The sequence below is a fragment of the Neopsephotus bourkii genome, unplaced genomic scaffold (genome assembly GCF_033783945.1).
Source record: "Neopsephotus bourkii isolate Nb327-2 ecotype Australia unplaced genomic scaffold, CSIRO-AGI_Nbou_v1 NB_1600, whole genome shotgun sequence".
NCBI lineage: Eukaryota > Metazoa > Chordata > Aves > Psittaciformes > Psittacidae > Neopsephotus > Neopsephotus bourkii.
The window spans coordinates 5,833,015-5,853,058 of record NW_026902076.1 but is presented as its reverse complement, the minus strand read 5'-3'; the positions used below and the strand labels follow the sequence as shown (position 1 = coordinate 5,853,058).

At 38.9% G+C, this 20,044-nt stretch overlaps 1 protein-coding gene across 1 annotated transcript; it reads right to left on the bottom strand.

Annotated features, from left to right (window-relative positions):
- Positions 1-2,808: 2,808 nt before the first annotated feature.
- LOC133222552 (WD repeat and coiled-coil-containing protein-like) lies at positions 2,809-19,416 on the bottom strand. Its single transcript, XM_061372356.1, has 3 exons — positions 17,489-19,416; positions 8,124-8,244; positions 2,809-3,864 (listed from the first exon to the last, which is right to left on the bottom strand). The coding sequence occupies exons 1-3, from the start codon at positions 19,406-19,408 to the stop codon at positions 3,698-3,700; spliced, it is 2,208 nt and encodes a 735-aa protein (XP_061228340.1). The 5' UTR covers positions 19,409-19,416; the 3' UTR covers positions 2,809-3,697.
- Positions 19,417-20,044: the final 628 nt, after the last annotated feature.

Genomic DNA, 20,044 nt, shown 5'->3' with positions numbered 1-20,044 from the left:
TTTACTGCCCTGTGGTAGACACTGCAGTAGATAGTTGTGCACTGCACTGCACTCCTAAATCCTTACCTGCAAACAAATATCTCTTCATTTAATCATTGTCCATTTTTAAGTGTGTGTATATGATTTAAACACTTATTTTCAAGTAAATGCACACAATAGTATGTTCAAATGGGAGGGCAGTGCTATTCTTTAACATTATATGGTTTAAATTAATCGTAGAATCATAGTAGAGTAACAGAATGTTTTGGGTTGGAAGGGACCTTAAAGATATTCTAGTTCAAACCCGCCTGCCACAGTATATGGTATAATTTCCCTAAGCCTTCATAAAAAATTTTAACCGTCCAACAAATGAACTGGGGTCCTCATTTGTTACCAGACTAATTGTGCTGAGTGCTGATAGCACCTTCAGCCAGATATAGTTCTTACTTAGGGTCAATAACCCTGGAATCATACAGCAGGGGAAAACAATGTTACTCAAAGTATAACAAATTCATTAAGCATCACAGAACTAAGTTTTTAAATTTTACATCCAGTTATTCCCTGAAACTAATTGCTTTGTAATCTAAAAGTTTATTTGCTTCTTTTTATCTCTGCCAAACCAAAGCAAGCCAAACTGATTCAGACTCTCCTTTCACTCCTGATCTTCTCAACATTCAGATTTACAGAACACAGAGTGACAATGATGTCTAGTGATAATTACAAGTTGTGAAGCATCTTTGATGTGTAGACGTTTGCCAATCTCTGCTTAGTTAAGATTTTCACCTTCTCGAAGTTCCCCTTTTGTCTGTTGCAACAGCACAAAGGCACAAAGATGACATGAAGTGGAATGTTAGTATTCCTCTAGCAACAAGGAGGTCCTTATGAATAATGTATATATATAATGAACTCAGAGAAACTCTACAGTACAAACAGAGGTGTGTTGGTATGTTATCAGCCAATTTTTCCTCAAATTCATATGTTTAGAGTGCAGGAATGTTCCATATACTGTATTATTTCTTGTGTTTCATTAGCCTCGTTTCAAGTGGACCAAACTGTGGGACTACCACCCACATAAGATAATATTTGTGAGAAAAATTTCTTTTAGCATTTTCTTTAGTTGAGCCTAAGTAGTCCTCTAAAATATATCCTCCCATCATTATAGTTAGTTATAATCAGGTTTTATTTAGCATAAGCATTGTAAATACCATATACTGTTGTGAGACACAAGGATGATGTTCAAGTGTATTTGCAAGATTGGAAACATCTGCTGCTTCAGAATGTGCTATGTCATTTAGAAACCTGATAATACCTTCCCTCACCGTACTAAGTTTGTGAACCTCTGTGTTACTTACTTGGTTTCCATGATTTCTGCTGATTTCTGTGAAGAAAAGTGTGACTTAACCCAAATTTTTTAAAGCAGTGGTAATACAAATACCTTTTTGAAACCAGTTTTAATGCTAAGTAGCTTGGAAATCCAGTTAACAAAATAACTGTAAAGTAATAGATGCGTTTAATAGTTGAAAGGTCAGGTTTGGTTTGTTTTTTTGGTTTTCAAACAGGAATACTCCTTAAGACTTCTTAGAAAGGTCTTTTTGAGCAAGGTAGTACAAATATACCCAGCTACATTGCATACCTGTGGTTATAGGTGGTATAGAATGATGGTTCTTTAGTCTCTGGGAGGACACTTGCATGAGAAGGACATTTTTTAATTCAGTGAATTGAAACTGTTCCTCATGAGATTTTTGGCTGTACCCTGGAATGCAGTAATGCCAAACCTCCAAACCCATTCAGTGCCTTCAAACCACCTTCTTGATTGAGCCTTCATACTGGGTGAAGTATTGTAACTGGATTTTAGCGTATCTGTGCTCTATAGACAGGTTTACCATGATTCCCAGACAGGAGATAAAAGACTGTCCGAGAGTATTAACAAGATCCAAAATGCACAGTATGGAAAATAAGTCTTAGTAGTAGCTTAAATAAGTCTCATCCCTTTTATGTTTCCCTGAACATATAGGGTGAAGCAGGCATGCCTTTCCATGGTTTCTGTTGGGGCCTGTCCAGCAGTACGAAATGCTAGGCTGCACACCCATGGCTGCTCATTACACTTTATCCATCTCTTTCCATTTAGAGGATGAAAAGTTAAGGAGTTCATTCAGTTCTTCAGAGAATCATAGAATCATGGAATGGTTTGAGTTGCAAGGAACCTTCAATACCATCCGGTTCCACCCCCCGTGCCATGAGCAGGGACGCCTTTCACTAGACCAGGTTGATTAAAGTCCCGTCCAACCTGGCCTTGAACACTGCCAGGGATAAGGCAGCCACAGCTCCTCTGGGCAACCTGTGCCAGCACCTCCCCACCCTCACAGGGAAGAATTTCCTACTAATATCTAATCTAAATCTCCCCTCTTTCAGTTTAAAGCCATTCCCCCTTGTCCTGTCCCTACACGCCCTTGTAAGATGTCCCTCTCCAGATTTCTTGTTGGCCCTCTGAGGGTGCTCTGAGCTCTCCCTGGAGCCTTCCCTTCTCCAGCTCTCAGCCTGTCTCCATAGCAGAGGTGCTCCAGCCCTCACAGCATCTTTGTGACCTCCTCTGGGCTTGCTCCAACAGCTCCACATCTTTCTTAGGTTGGGGCTAAACACAGTACTGTGGGTGGGGTCTCACGCGAGCAAAGTGGAAGGGGAGAGTCATCTCCCTCAACCTGCTGGTCACACTTCTTCCCTCATGCATTTTTCTGTCACAATAATCACGATAGTTTCATTTTCACAAATCTGCCTGCCTGCTTCTTGGTTGTATCTGTATTTCCTCTTGTCTCTGAGCATGAGGTTAATGTGACTAAATGTAAATGTGTTTAAACTAGTTACCTTAGCTTGCTTTTGCAGTCGGTGGCAAGGAATAGGCACTTATTCACTTACTTACTAGAAATGGTTCACCACAATCAGTTTTAGAAATCTATGTTAGGGCATTAGTAATCTGCTGTAGAAGTGCTTTTGTTTTTTTTGACTGATCATCCAGGAGCCTGGCTGAGAAGTTCCATGTAGACACCTGCGTTCACCCAAATGAAATTTATGTTCAATGTCGTTGATCTTTAATTTACATTGTAAGGTATTTTCTTTTCTGTGTGCATATATAAATCTATGTACTGTGTAAGACACTGACAGGAGACACTGATGCAGCCTTTTTAGTAATTGAACATTTTCATATAAAAATGAAGCATCTCTGGAAAGTTGCAGGTTTCCATGGGATCCAGCTGGAACAGAGAAGAGAGCCTGAAGCAGTTTTCTTCTTTTTTTTCTCCTTTCCCAGTTTTCCTTAATGAATAGAAATACTCTTTAGTTTTATTTTCTTCAGCTTTTGTGTGGACCATGCACCTGTATTAGCTAGATTTGTTGTTCCTGCATGATTTTTAGCATAATATTGTTTCTCCAAGAACATCCTGATCACAACTAAAGTAGAGGCTGGTCTCTTTGCTTCAGTCTACTGGAAGCCATTAGTGACCACAGCTGTGGTAAACTTCACTCTAGGTCTCATCCTTCAGAAGAAATCATGAAGGTCCAGCCAACCCTAGGATTTAGCTATAGTGTAACCATGCCATGGATTTTACAGGTAAAATATATTGACAGTATTGAAGACAGCTTCCTAGTCGCTCAGTTTCTGACACTGTGGAATGTCTCTGTATCGTATTAGATGAGAAGGTCATTAGCTGTCTTTGTTCAGAAATTATGTCACTCTGCTTGGTGGTCGACTTGAAATGCTTTTTTTGTAGGAGTGACCTCCGCAGACTTCTGAACTGTCAGTTCCATCCCTTATGATTATCTCTTGTGCTGCTTCGAATATTAATGGCACAAAGCCATCCTTGTCTGCAGTGAGCACAATCCAAGAAGAGCCTACAAAAAATAAGCAAAAAAAGAACATGAGTGCACTGCTCTGGTTACATAAAATGTGCAAGCACGTTTTAAAAAGCCAGCCAGCATGCGAGCAGGGCAGCCTGTCTTTTTGTGCACTAAAGCCTTATTACGCTAATGACATTAAGGTCTGACAATCCATGCTGAACACACCTTCATGTAAATGCAAAGAGAGGCTAGATGAAAGGTCTTGAAAGGTTTGAGGCATTTTGTCCCTTATTTAAATTAAGTTGAAAAACAAGGTGCATCCTTGTTTGTTCTGATGAACAGTAAGTATCTCCGTTTTCTGAAAACTCAGCCAGCCTTTCTATGCTGACTTTTTTTCTACTGATGTCTACTTCTCCTTATCCTTTTTGCTCATCTGCTCTACCCCAATGATGAGGAGATCATAAAAACTGGAAAAGTTGGCAAAGAAATCATTGTGCTGTATTTGTTCTAGAAGAAAGTAGGGGTTTCCATCTCCTTTACTGTCAAGCCAAGATTGTTCAGTATGTTTTCAAATTCATATGGCAAATGGAAGGAAGTTACACCTTGAAGATTTACAAAAGATGTCATGATTTACAAAAGACTGTTTACAAAAGCTGATATAATAAAATTTCTTTCATTATTTATCAAAACTTCTCATAAAGAGAATGAACAAAGTCTGAATGACGTTTTCTATCTTTTTCTTTCCTCAAGTTAAAAAGAGACAAGATTAGAAACCAAAGACGTCAAAATCATTAAAGTTCACTTTATGTATTGCTTGGAAGCAGAAAATAAACCTTTCCTGCCCTTGCTTTTTTACTTTCCTTTGCAAGTCAGCTTGAAAATGAAGCTATACATACCATATATTTTTTTCTAGTGATCCATCTGTTTCTTTTTGGACTGGATATTGCAGTTCTTATATAAAATAGTGAATTCTCTATTTGGCTTTGTTTTCAGTTTGACATTTTATGTAAAAGAAAAAAATCTGTGGCAACTGAAAAGCATTGTGGGAGCCTTTGTATGATGCTTTTTTCTTACAGCATATGATCCTGTCCTTACGGAGCAGAGGCATTAACTGGAATATGAGGTAGAGAAAACCCTGATATGTTCTGTTATTGAATTTTTTTATTTTGGGAGATAAAGCTGTGTTTTGAAAAGGAGTGTGAAAAAAAAAAGAACTGTAGAAAATCCAGGGGAACTGCGCTTAATTTTTGTCAGTCATGACAAAGCATGTTCCTGCACAAGGCAAATCTCCCCTCCTTATACTATTAACTAAGCACTTTTCCAGGCTGCTACTCTATTGCGTGTTGTCTTGTCACCTGTTACATCATAAGAAGATTGTCATTCCAAACCACGAGTCTTTAATCTTCTACTCTTAATTCTTCCTTTCTAAATCTGGACAGACTTCAGATTCTGTAAGCTACGGGCCTAAAAGTAGAAATCCTGCTGTGCAAACTGATGGTTGCATTGTTGGTCAAATGGATAAAACATTTTTGCCAAACTCTTGGGACTTTTTCATTTCATCTGTTGAAATATTTTAAGTTCTCTGTGTCGTTGATAAGACTTGCTTTGGAGGATATCCCACAAAATATTTAAATGGTGGAAAAACCCTTTATGGAATGTAATACCCTTTTGCTGTGGACAATTATTATGATGACACCCCGCTGAAAAGGGAGACTTCTGTGTGCTAATAGCAGGGCAGCAGGGTCAGCCTGCATTTAGTACAGGTAATGGCATTACAGTCCTGGGCTTAGAGTGCAAACAGTGAGGCCAAGTTCGTTGCTTGTATAACTCTGACGATCTTCATAGCCTTGCTGTAGATATTAATTTGGCCTACAGCTGTGAACATTCTTCCCCCGGTATGTTCAAGTTTAAGTGTTTATTCAAAGTAAAAAATGCCAGGCTGTCACTGTAATACAAGCACACTTTTCATTACATGCCTTTTAATTATATAGTATTAAAGGATGGGAATGATATTTTTAAACTTCACTTTTAATATTCATGCCTTGTGGCAAAGAAAAATTCAGAAACATAAACCTTTACTGGTCAGAACTGAATAAGAGCTACATAAACTGCTTCTGCCCCAAACCTGGTAATTTTGCAAGATTTTGGTGAGTTGTAGAAAGATTCTTGTTTCAGTTGTTCCTTTTGCTGTCAACAAACAGATTCAATTTCAGAAAAGCCAAGCACCCCATTGAACATAAAGAGAGGCAATTTATGATGATTCTGAGACACTGTCTTTTTGGTATTTCTCAAGTCTATTGCATGAAATTGAGAAGTGATGCTGTGCTAATTAAGTATTACATATTCAACTGTTCCGTAGAGCTGAATATAGTTTTTCTCAGGCTCATTATTTATTATCTTCATACCAAAATCTAAGCCTCTTTTTTTTCATTATGGGCATTTGTTTCCAAAATCAAGAGCTGGAAGTACAGGCCAAAAATGGTATCCTTGCCCTGCAAAGCTGCACTGTGTTATTGCAGGAGCCTGCTGGGAAATGTCTCAGGCCTCAAGAGCAAGCAGAGTTTTTTGTATATGCCCCCACTGCATGGTACAGGTGAGAGAGAATGCTGACAAAAATACAAACTCTGCTTATCCTTATCTTCTGGAACAATTCTCTGAAACTGCTGTAAGCCCGGGTAAAACCGAAATGGCTAAACATGTCTTAAATAAAGGCAGCTCCCCTGATCTGTACTGTAGTTGTAGCCCCATTGCTTCAACCTTGTGGTTGCATCAACAACGAGATAAGCAGAATCTGAATGGCAGAATAGTGCGTATTTTGCATCTCTTTCTTCCAACTGTTGTACGTGCCAACACCAGTAATATCCCAGGCCTGGTTTCTTTTTCACCAGTAAGCCTGTTATTTCAAAGTCTGATATGTAACCGTTATTAGTTAGAAAACTACAGCTTAGAATATTACTTTTTTTTTTTTTCTTTTTTTTTTTTCTTTGTAGAGGCATTGAATCACAGAATGGCTTGGGTTGGAAGGGACCTGCAAGATTATCCAGTTCCACCCCCCCTTGCCATGGGCAAGGACCCCTCACACTAGATCAGGTTGCTCCAAGCCATGTCCAGCCTGCCCTTGAACACTGACAGGGATGGGGCAGCCACTGCTTAGCCTCATCATCCTCACAGGGAAAAACTTCCTAATACCTATTCTAAATCTTGCCTCTGTCAGGCTAAAGCCATTCCCCCTTGTCTTGTCACTACAGGCCCTTGTGTAAAGTTCCTCTTTGTATTTTTTGTCAGCCCCTTTAGGCACTGGAAGCTGCTCTAAGGTCTCCCTGGAGCCTTCTCCCAGCCTGTGTCCATAGCAGAGGTGCTCCAGCCCTCTGAGCATCTTTGTGGCCTCCTCTGGCCTTGCTCAAACAGGTCCAAGCCCTTCACACATTGGGGTCCCCAGAGCGGGATGCAGTACTGCAGGTGGGGTCTCACCAGAGCAGAGTAGAGGGGGAGAATCACCTCCTTGGACCTGCCGATCACACTGCTGGTGCATCCCAGCATACGGTTGGCTTTCTGGGCTGCAAGCGCCCATTGCCAGCTCATGTTGCACCTCTTGTCCACCAACACCCCCAGGTCCTTCTCCTCAGGGCTGCTTTCACTCCAGTCTTCACCCAGCCTGTATTTGTGCTTGGTTGCTTTCTCCAACTGCTCAATTCATTTCTCATAAGACAGAGTATACTGGTTAAGCCAGTATGTCTCAGCCTGTCAGGGGCTAAGGCAAGGGATAAAACAGGGTAATTTATGGATCTGTCAGTGTGGAAACCTTGCAAGGAGGTCATAATTATAGCCAACTACCATGTACTGTAAGATCATAATATACTTAGACCTTGATGAGGAAAACCACCTGAAGCATTGTACAGAAATGGCTAAAAAATAACAGCATGTGTGTTGCTGAGAAAGCAGCATAGGTGAGAATACAGTGACAAGGTAATTCTGTTGTCAAGTCTGGGACATACTTGTAAAAATGGGCAAAGCAAAATGCCAAAAGGTGTCAAGGAAGCATTTCTATTTCTAGGTAACACAGCATACTGACTATTTCTCAGCTTTCCTCTAATCTAACATATTATTCTGGTAATGGGTACTTCCGCAGTTACTTAGCATTTAAGTGATTTCAAGACACTCTGCCATATTTCAGACAAAGGAAAACACACACTTATCAAAAAAAAAGTTAGCTATCTCAGTTTATTACAGCATGGGGTTATTATTCTACCACAAATGCCTTTTACATTACAAATCCCAGGTGAAAGCAGATACCAGAAATAAAAAGAACATACCGTGCTTCATTTCAATAACAGGCAGATCAAACAGCTGCTGGACTAAATTCAAAGGGATCTTGCCATCACAGAGGAGAACATCTTTTGTTTCTTCAGAAACTGCTCCATTTGAAAAACTTTTCTTCAAATGCATGGATGTAAAAGAAAAGATCTTGTTAAAGGCTTAGACATTGTGCCCGAGTTGTTTTAACCACTCCTATGCCTTTACTCCTTTTGGTTCTTTAGCAATTTGCTTTTATCCTTGTCTACGTTTGCTACAATTTATAGATGACACCATCCTGCAGTGAAATTCTAAGCAGAAACTCTTAGTCCCAGGTGAAGAGGAATATGACTCTTTGCTTTCTGCACTTATGCAGCTCAAAATTATATCAGCCCTGTATATGTAATGGATCGGTTCATGTATGTATGTGGCCATTGGGCCTTTCTGCCTGAAATGTCAATTCAGTGGAAGGAAATACATAATGCCTGGAATGAAGCTGTCCAAGATGCTACCAGAGCAAATGAGTAATCTGCTCAGTTTCAGTTGTACATGTGGGTGGGTTTGATAGTTGCTGATCAGCTATTTCACCCCTCAGTTCTGGCACAGAGAGAATTGCAGAGAGACTGGGCGTAGCGACAGCCTCTCTGAAAAGCTGTCGTAACAAAGCAGCTTGGGAATCCTGTGACTTTCCCCTCCCTGAGAGGGGGAATGTATGGATTTACAACCCTGGAATTTGCTCTGCCATTCACTAAAAGAACACACACAGACAAAGGTGCTTCATTGACGTTTAGCTGGCCTTGAGAATCAACACCTTTGTGTTCCATCATTCTGATTACTGCAGAGTGCAAGGACCACAAAATGGCTGAGCTAATGTGGTTATGGAGTAGATATATATTTGCATTGAGATTTTCCTATTGGCTATCATTTGAGAGTTGTTTTAGCATTAAAATTTTCCAGAGACTCAATGCTATTAAAAAATATATGTGAATTGGGCATTTTCTTCTGGATAATCTTGTTATACTTTGTCCTCTGAATTTCATTTTGTTCTTTCCTCTCCATAATTACCACCTGTGTAGTTCCCATGTGTTCTGGTTTGGTTTTTATTCCTTTGGCAACCCTTCTGTTTGCAATAACCCCAGATTTAACAGATTTTATTTGTTCTTTGAATTAACAGTTTTACTTATCCCATCTCCTAGACCTTTCTGTTTTGCACATTCAGAAGGGATTCAAGTTAACATTTTAGAATGGATTGAAAAGATGTCATCTATTCTAACTCCTGTTTTAGTCCTGCCTTTTCAGTGTCTATTTCATGCCCTTTCTTGCTATACAAAATGCTAAATAAATTCACATCATCTATTTCTGTGCAGAATAATCTAACCTTTGACTAAATAAATGTCTTTTTTAATGCTCATCTTTTTTATAGTTGTGCTGTCTTTTGACTAATTCACTCGCTCAGTAAGTGTGTCTTTTTTCTGCCATGTAATGTGTAACAACCTTTCTAAATCAATCACTTTCCTTTTTCTGTACACAATACTTATGCTGTCACACAGCCACTCTGCATCCTGTAAATGCGAATGTCTGCCAACCTCATGAAAAAGTATTTTTTTCCCTCCTCTCTCATAAATTGGCCATGCAGCTAGACTATGGATGGTTATTTATTTATGTATTAGGACTGACTGCAGATGTCAGAACTGTATGGATGTATTTCTGTTAAAAGTGTAAGCTTCCCAGCTTTCAAAGGTCTTCTCATCCCTTTCCCCATTCAAAACAGCCAGAAATTAGTTGCTGTGTAATTAATAAGGAATTCATCAAAGAAGTGTATTTTTTTTATTGTCATAAACCTATAGTAACTTTTTATTACAGCTGTAACTATATAACAGAATTTCTTTGTCATTTTTAGGTCTCTTCAAATTATATAGTAGTATATTCTATTGAACCTAAATGCACTTAAGACTCAATGGGCTCAAAACTAAATGTTCAGCAGTAACAACCACTACATTTCCCTGAAATCAGGTTGAAATAGCAGAGTTTATTCAAACTTGTACTTCAGTTAATAATTACAGTAAAAGGTGGGCTGTAAATGATTGTCTTGACCTGAGTGGTTCATTTTTTCACATAGATATGCTTTAACTCAAAATTAACAAGAAGACAATATATATCTGCCTCTGTTGACTTGAAATCTCTTAAATGGAAATCTATACTAAGGTTGACTTTGTTCTAGTTAGCCTTGCAAGTTATTGGAATAGCCATTGGAGGTGGAAGATAGTTTTGTATATGCAGAACTAAATGGTATATTAAGTTTTGGAGTTGTTTCTTTCATCACTCATGAGCATTCATATTAGCTATTCTCTGTCTTTGTCATATGCTTCTGTTTATAATGATAAATGTAATCATCTTTACATTTCTTTTTGTCTGCTGGCAAATTCTGTCAAGTCAAGAATCTTTCTCTGTTTTAATCCTCTGTTTTGTCTGTTTAAGTGATGTTAACATGCCTTTAATGTTTAGTTTAAATGATGATAACATGCCTTCTCTTTGAGGAATATGTTCACAAACATCATAACATGGGTTAACTGATTTTAACTCTTGTCTGTTTTTGAGAAGCAGGTAACTGTTAGTATTCCCTTTTTACAGATGATCAAACCATTACACAGGAAGATTAAGAGATTTATGCAAGGTCATGGAAGTAATTTGTGACAGTTATAAAATCAAATAAAATCTCACCTTAGTACTTCCTATTTTCATGCCTTAAACCAAAGACAATTTTCTAATCAAATCTACTTTTTACCCACCTCTTCCCAAAATATGTTATGGTTTTGCTCTGTTGCTGTCTATCTCCGATAGGAGCCAGAGGACTTGGAATTCTCACATTAAAATCCCTTAATGTTAGTTGTTTTATCCTAAACCAAAATTTATTGGTAGACTAAGAGCATTTTAATCACAGAAATAGCAAACAGATTTCCACTCATGTGAGAGGATATTTCAGATTAAGTTTCTTTAGTCAGCTTGCTGCAGTATGCCAAGTACAACTCTCCCTCAACAAAATCCAACAGAAAGAAACCATCAATTCAATAATTGTTTTTCCTTCATCCATGTCAGCCTGCCCCTTGATGATGACAGATCGGAATTTATGTCTATAAATCTGGGTCTTCTGGGCAGCAGCCACACCACTGCAGCATTGCCAAATTGTCTTTCAAAACTCATGTTTGGAATGAAGATATATTGGAGAAGAAGATAATTTCCTAAGGCAAAAAGGGTTCCGGGATTAGATGTTGTACACCAGAAGACCGCATGATAAATAAACATGTCTTTTGTCACTTTTTTGAGCCCCACTGTCAGCTAGTTCTGCCTCTTGACCTTTTTCACTATTTCTCTTGTGTTTCCTCATGTACTGCCTACACCTGTCTGAATGCTAAAATCATCTTCATGAATTTGAATTCAATGACTGATGAAACAGTGAGGTAAATATGAATATGCTACTAATCACAATTGGTTTTACTAATGCTGGGTAAGTAATGGATTTTGCAGTTTGAATGTGCCATGCACGTGGATGTAGGAATGTAAAACATTTTCTAGGTGAGGCCTCACAGCTGTGTTGCCCAGTATTGCATTACTTACTGGGTGTACCTTGCCAGTGTACCCACAGACTGCTTTGTTCCTTTCATAAGCACATCACATTTTTTATTCACAGTCATCTTGTAGTCACTTAACACATGCAATCTTTTGTCATTCGTGGTTGTTTCCAGCTAACAAATATCCAGTTTATAGGAGAAATCCCTTCTATTAATCCTGGAATATATCACTATACACTTCACATTAGTTCATTTCAGTCCATTGTTTTTTTAATTCTAGATGCTAAGGTCATCAGATTACAGGTGTGATATACTGATCCTCTATTGAAAATACTACTGACTTTATGCCACACACAGATTTTGTTGGCATATCTCATCAAATCATTAATGAAACTTTTAGATTAGCCTGAAGATCCATCATGAGGAAATCCACTAGTAAATTTCTTCCATTTTCTTTTATATTATTTTAATCATTTACTATCTTCCTTCCAGCTAATTCCTTAACTATCTTATATATCTTCTGTTAATCCCTAGTCTCTGTTGTTGAAAAAATAATTTCCCCTGTGGCATGATTTCTAGTAGTGTACTGTATTACAGGTATTCCAAATATTCTTGATGTCCTTTGTGTCAATAATCTGTTCTTCTATAAAGGAAAGGTATCCAGTTAGTCACTCGTAGCTCTGCAATGTAAGATGAATGGTGCTGTAGTGCCAGAACTCTGTTTTCATTTTCTTAAACCCTTGATTTCAGTTCTTTGTGTTGTGCTTCAGTGGGATGTCAGTTTTGATACCTTAGTACTCATTAGCTTGCTTTTGCCTTGCCCTCACATACATTGTGGAGGATGAAAAAGATCTAGTGAAATAAACAGACATGGGGTTCTGGTCCAGGGGACAATGGAAAGAATGTTAGATGGCTAATTGAGGAGGAATGAGAACCATGATTTTTGACATTCAAAGTACTGTGTTTCATTATGCCTTGTGCAGCATTGCCATGGGTAGTATTGATTAGGTTTGGCAGCCTACAGTGCTCCGCATTTCCTGTCATGATTTCCACTGCTGCTGTGATTTCTGATTGATTTCTTGCTGGATCCTGATGTTATTTTGGTAGAGTTTTTAGTATCTAAGCTTGTCCTTATGTGGGACATTCCAATTGCAAACCTAATTAAGATGTCAGAGAAGCATAAGCCTGTAAAACATTTACATTGGAAGAGATCTGATGTGCTCATGGGTGCTTAAATCCCAGTGCTGTTTGCATTTATGCACGTTGGCATTTCAGGTGATTTGCTGGGATTTCTCTACGCTTGGCTCCCTGTTGATAGTTCTGCAACTACTGGTTCAGGTTGATTGTCGTTTAAGACATACCCCTTATCCTTATGCTTGTGCTTTCATGATGATTGTTTTCAGTGTGGATTTGTTTTTGTTTTTTTAAACTCGGGTATTTACTTTCATTGTATAGTGTGAACACTTGGATTAATTTTTGACATTACATATGCAATGTCCTCTTGCAGCCCAGAAAGCCAACTGTATGCTGGGCTGCATTGCAAGAAGTGTGACCAGCAGGTCAAGGGAGGTGATTCTCCCCCTCTACTTTGCTCTGATGAGACCCCACCTGCAGTACTGCATCCAGCTCTGGGGCCCCAGCATAAGAAGGAAGCGGATGTGTTGGAGCAAGTCCAGAGGAGGCCACAAAGATGCTCAGAGGGCTGGAGCACCTCTGCTACGGAGACAGGCTGAGAGAGCTGGGCTTGTTCAGCCTGGAGAAGAGAAGGCTCCAGGGAGACCTTAGAACAGCTTCCAGTGCCTAAGGAGCATGATGAGAAATCTGAAGGGGGACTTTTTATAAGGACATGGAGTGACAGGACAAGGGGAATTGCTTTAACCTAAAAGACTGTAAATTTAGGTTAGATATTAGGAATAAGTTCTTTAGTGTGAGGGTGGTGAGGCACTGGCACAGGTTGCTCAGAGAAGTTGTGGCTGCCCCATCTGTGGCAGTGTTCAATGCCAGGTTGGACGGTGCTTTGAGACACCTGGTCTAATGGGATGTGTCCCTGCCCAGGGAAGGGGGGTTGAAACTCAATGGCCTTGCAGGTCCCTTCCAACCCAAGCCATTTTGTGATATGGCTTTATGATATTCCTTTTCTTGTGCATCTGTATATCCAGCAAAGAAATACTCTGCTTTAATAAAAGTTACTGTGTCTCGTGTACAAAGCCTGCTTGTCTGCTATTGATCAGTCTCAGGACATTGTTATCAGAATTTGTTTTTAACAAATTCCTCAACCTTTGCGCAAAATGTTACCTCTGCATTAATCACACCTTCTCTTGACTACTCCAGGTCTTTCTTTTACAGTCATCTTAAATCTCTTCCTTCTAACTTTAGGATGGCTGACCAGTTTCTTACTCCAGGGAGCAGTAAAATTGCCTTTCTCTTGCATCATTTTCATGAGTTACTTTCTGTTGCTCAACCCAAGTCAAAATTGCCCCTTAGATTTCAGACGGGTTCATGGTCTTATTACAGTGGATCATTGCAGCCTGGTCTTTGCTCGCTTACTGTGCCATCCTTATTTCCCCCTACTTTATTTCATGTATTTCTGTCAGAAGAACTTTATTGGCATATGTTTGGATCCTTTCTATTTTTCTCACAGCTCTGTGTAGAAAAAATGTTTCTTTTATAGCTGACCTTGGCAATAAAGTTTCCCATAGTGAATTGTATGAAGATGCTATAAAAGTATAAATTGACTTGTATACAATTATTGGTGAGTGCTAAGAAAAGGAAATAGTTGTGACTAATTGCTAAAAAGATAGTTATTTCCTGTTTAATTATGCAATATATGCTCTCAGTGACATATGACTTTTGACATAATACTGCTTGTGAGCAAAATGTAGGAGTTTTAAGATATTCTTCAGATTAAGATTAATCTTACTCCTCCTGGAGAGTTTGCCTAAATGCCATTAATTTCAAATCCAGATTGGCTTTATTTTCACTGTAATTAGCTTTTGAATGAGACTAGTTTAAATATTCTGCAGCTGTTTCTTTTCTGGGGGAAAAGGATGATAAAAGTATCCTTCTGCAAAATGAAACAGAAACAAATCTGTGGCAGATCCTCATCTCTTCTTTGTTTTGGGGCTTGGGTTTTTTTTCTAAATAATATCCTCTTACTGTATTTGTCTGTCTGCCCTCCCACACTATCCTGAATCACAGGTGTGTATGTGATGAAAAAGCAATAATATTTGCTTTTCAGGGTTGAATGATCAAGTCACCTCTTGTGGTTGAATGCTATACACAAGTGATAGTGCAGTGACATTTCCAAAGTGTGAGTGACCATGTTTTTCTTTTATAGCTATGGGCTCCAAATTCTGGTTGTGCTGCATGGACGTGACTTCAGAGGAGTTATAGGTATGCTAGCAGTACATAATAAACAAAGATTTTGAGGACTATTTAGTGAGCAGACATTATGAATTCGTAAGTAATACTTTCTGCTTTGTATTAGGGTTTTCTAAGGAGAACTGAAAACATACATAAACTCATCAATGATTCTTCCACACAACAGTGCTCATAATTGCCTGTTAATTATTACTACATTTTTATCTATTATGTTTTAAACTTCCCTTTTATGTTTTTAATGCATAAATATGGTTATGCAGTAGTGATCATTATATTTTATAGTACAATAGATTTCTCAGTCAAGATTGAGCCTCTGCTGTCCTGGGGATTATATAAACACTTAGGAAGACATGCACTTGGCACAAAAACCTGAAAGATAATGGCCATATTATTGACTGGACTGCAGTGTTCCTAAAGCTTAGAATGTTTTCCACAGGCTGATATTTCTATCCTAAGGCAATAAAGCTATTTCCTGACTTTTTGCACTGTGAACACAGAACCTGGCTGGAACCCACAGCTCAGCTGGTCTCTGAGCTCACAAAGCACTAATCAAGTCCTGAAGGAGAAACAAGGTTCAGATGTCTGAATCCAAACTAATCAAAACAACTATTTTCTGAGAAAATTATTAGCTGCCTATGAAGCAAATATTCCCCTGTCTGTCTGGAGGCCTTTTTGCCATCAGTCTATTTTTCACTATTTTCTGGCATCATGCTGTGATCCTGTTAAGATTTCAGAAGAGGGTCTAAGCTATGCAAGGCATTAGTTGAGACATACAGAGAAAAGCTGTGTGCGTCGGAAAGGCATTAAGTGGCTCTTTCTGAGTCACTATAATGTGGTAGTAGCAGTGTTTCCTGCTGGCTCAATGTGAAACTAACCTGTTCAGATACATAAGAGTCTTAGTTTCTAAATGCAGTTAGTCTAGCAGTATTTTGGAAGCACTAATTATTTTTTTTTTCTTCAAAGGGAAAAAATCAGGATAATAAACTCTTACTGCTTGTGCAAGCAAATGTGCACCGTGACTTCAGATCTTAGATTAATGCTACCTGTCAAAAACAACACTTCTCTTCAGAAAGGTTAATCCAATCAAATCCAAGAGATAGGCCCGCTTGCAATGAGTAAGTTGATTTATGTTATCAGGATTAATTTGAACATGCTGGAGAGCAGAAGGCCTTGCTTCTTGGCAAATAAAATCTTGGATTATTTAAAATAGATGTTGCTTCTTTCACCAGAATTTGTATAATATATTCAAGTTAAATTATTGACTAAAACAGACCAAAAGCTTTGCCTTTATTCAGAGTAGCTAAGAGAGTCGAATCTGCTTAAAAGCCATGTAAACACTTGCTAAAACATAGTGAATATGATGAATTGAGTCGCCATTCCCTTAATGAGTGTTTAAGGAGGAGTGCTTAGATGTCTGTATGGATTCCTTTAAAGTAAAAGGAAGTCAAATTGTCAAATTTGTTTGAGAAGTACATACTTGAGCATCATCACAATGTAATATATTGCTTTGACATAGTGCTGCTTATGTTGCAGTAGATAAGAATGCATTTATAATTGACATCTACATCCTGAAAGCTTTAGCAACAATAACACCACCCTCAGCATGACTAAAACTATTATCAATATAATGTTAGTATTACTACAAGTAATACTAGGAATAATAACCAGAAATAATTACCCAACCTACATTCCTTAGTTGAAATTCTTACTGAAGCCAGTAGGAATTTTGCCAAAACAAGGGTGGGATAGGAACATGGCGGTTTGACATTCACCTGTTTATTTAATTAAATGATAATTGCATATTGACAGATTATATTTTTCCTCCAAAAGTCTGGAGTGGTGATATGCTTTGCAAATTGAGCATGTCCAGCTCTGTGAAGATTAGTGGTGAGAAATTAAAGTAGAAATAGACCAACTTCATGTCATACCCATGTAAATTTTCCATAAATGAAGATCCAATACTGTATTTCAGTGTTCACGAGAGTCTAGTTATCTTCAAACTTTGGATTTGAGCTGAGGTTTGAATTTGTTATGTTTCTGGTGGGCTATTGTACTGCCCTACTCATAGGCTTATCTCTACACTGAACAAATGTATAAACTTTCTGTACATTAGCAACTGTTTGGCTTTATTCTCTGTCTTTGATAGGTGCACACAAAATTAAACACCCAAGGCAGTTGTGCATAATCAAACAAGAACAGACACAAATCTCCCATGTGAAGTATAGTCTTAAGTTACCCACATCATCCTGAGTTATTGTTTCAATGATACATTATAATACCATTTCAGATTAAGCTTGATACCGAACTCAGGTAATATTTCTCATCATGGGTTGCTAAAAATTAAACTGCACCCTCTTGATTTAAAGATAAATAAATACAAAATTGTTCTAAAACTGTGTCCCATCACAATTTATTTGAGCTGACAAAAAAGTTACCTGGTAAGTGATGTGAACGACAGGTGGTTCCTGTGAGCATGGATAGGTTAAAGATATCCTCCTCCCATTTTTAGCAAGGTCTTTTATTTCAGAAAGACTCAGTTGTAATTCACTGAAGCTGCCACAAAGCCTCTCTAAATTTCTAGATATATGACTCATTCCTCTTTCACTTGAAAAATTGTTGTTTTTAGGAGAACTTGATGCTTCTTGGATCACATTCAACTGTGCTTTAGGGGAAGTTGGTCTACTGGAAAGCTGGGTAGGTGTTCCAAAACCGAGAACAGACACTGAACGGTTGGTAGGTTCAGCATCCAATGTTTCCAAGGCCACTGAGGGGTCACTTGGGAGCCTTTTTACATCCAGGTCACTCACAGTTGATGAAGAGCCCTGCTCATAGATAGGGTTCTTTATTTCTTCAATGAGTCTTCTCCTGCCACTAGGAGATTGAATAACTGTACTTCTTGGTACTAAAATCTCCCTGCTTTGAGGTTGCTCTCCTGTAGCAAGATTCTCAAAGAACTTCCTTTTTCCAGGGATATTAACAGAGGATTCAAAGTTATAGAACATATTCTGTTTAGTTTCTGGTAATGCTGAATAATCTTCTTCCAGCATCAGTTCTTTGATCATCAGACGCATTACGTACCTGTCTGAACTTGAAGATGGAATGAGACTAGGCTCAGGGAACTTCTGCTTGCCAATCAGAATCAATAGGAGTTTGTCTGTCAAAAAACATAGGCCCTTTGGTCTTTCATTTTTTTCCAGCTGGATTTGTTGAATATGAGGCATGCAGGAAGAGGTTACTGAATACACTAAAACAATGTTAGAAGTATTAGAGGCCACTGCCACAATCTGAGCTCTCAGGTCAAAAGCCATTATATCAGGAACCAGAATACCTGGGATGGTGACTTTTCTGGTGGTGGTTACCTTCCTCTCAAAAGTCACCAAGATCAAGTGAGAAGAATCTTGACCATTTGTCATAGCAGAGTCTTTGCATTTCAGAGTGATGAAAGGACCGGGATCAGATCGACGGTGGTTTGCAAGGATATGGGTTAAATCCACAGGACCTGATGAAGAAGAAGCAAGTGAATCAACACCTGATCGATCTGAATCTGTGGACTTTCTTCGCAGGTCCATGGAATATTCCTCATCACCAAGCACGAGAGCAGACTGAGAGATTAAAGAACCAGTTTCTGTACCAGGTGGCACATCAAATGCAATGCCTGCATTCAACCCATAGATATTGTCTAAAGGAAGCTCAGTAGCTACAGCAATTTGGAAATCCAGTGTGGCTTCTATAGCACAGATATAACCTCCCACGTCAAAGACAGGGCAAAAGGAGCAGGTATTTAGAGTTTTCTGAGCATCATCCCATATGTAGGAATGAAGGGCACTGCCTATAGCAACTACTAAACGATTACCATCCTTAGTCCAGCAAGCACAGTGGATAAGCCCACTGCTTTTAATATCTGCCTTAACTCTAGTATTATCAGTACGAACAGCATGCAGGACTGAAGCATCTCTTTTCGTAAGCACAGCCAAGACCTCCTTCTTTGGATGCCAGACACAGCCCTGAGAAAGCAGTGGAAACGGCTCACTGATTTCACAAGTCTGGGAAATCAAGGGTTTGTTCTTCTCTGCAGTGCTGTAGCCCAGCTGCCAGACACTAACATGCTTTTTATGCTGAACAGCAAGCAGAGCTGGGGTGTCTGTAGAGCAACATGGGCCCCAGTAAAGCCCATGAACATGTTCAAATTGACCAACAACGCTTGAGTCTCCAAACTTTAGCTCTCCTTTGTGATAGTATAAAGCAGTCAGTATCACTTGCTTCCCATCTGTCCAGGCGATTCCATGCACAGGGTGGATGGCTTGATACAAAGCATTGAGGCCGGTTCTCAGCAGCTTTGCCTTTCCCAGCTCCATCTTTTTAAACTGTCTACTGGTGGTTATTCCAAAGTAGAGGATCCGTGGAATTCACTTGCAGATCATGACAAGGAAATTTTTTCTTGTATCTCCTTCCCTTCCCTTCCAGAATCAAGCTGTTTTTTCTGCTGATAATCCAAGAGCCTACATTGTGAACTCCTTCCCAGTAAGCCTGCAGCTGGTCCTCTAAGTATAAATCCATGTCAAAGCTGCTTTTGCTATGTCTTTTCCTGGGAGGAGTTATCATCTTCATGTGATGGCTAACAGGTTTAACCAATTACTGTACCTTTTCGTAGAAGCCTATTTTTAACTCTTCACTGCTGGGAGTATATTTAAAAATAACATTCTAATACCTTGACCTTCAGAGAATGAAGGTCTTTGATGAAGGCTGGAGACAGATCATATGCTGTTAAGCCCAAGTATTAAGCTACAGCCTGAAATAATGACCTGACACTTCTTCCAGCCAGCCTTTGAAGGATAAAAGAAGATTCAAACATACCTGAGAACGGTACAAGACAGACTGCAATCTCTGATGGACAGCATCTTTCAAAAATACAAGATCCTAAGTGCCTATGAAAGTAGAAAAGGGAAATCATGCTCTGTTCTGTTAGTAGTAGCAAAAACTGGAGGAAAGTG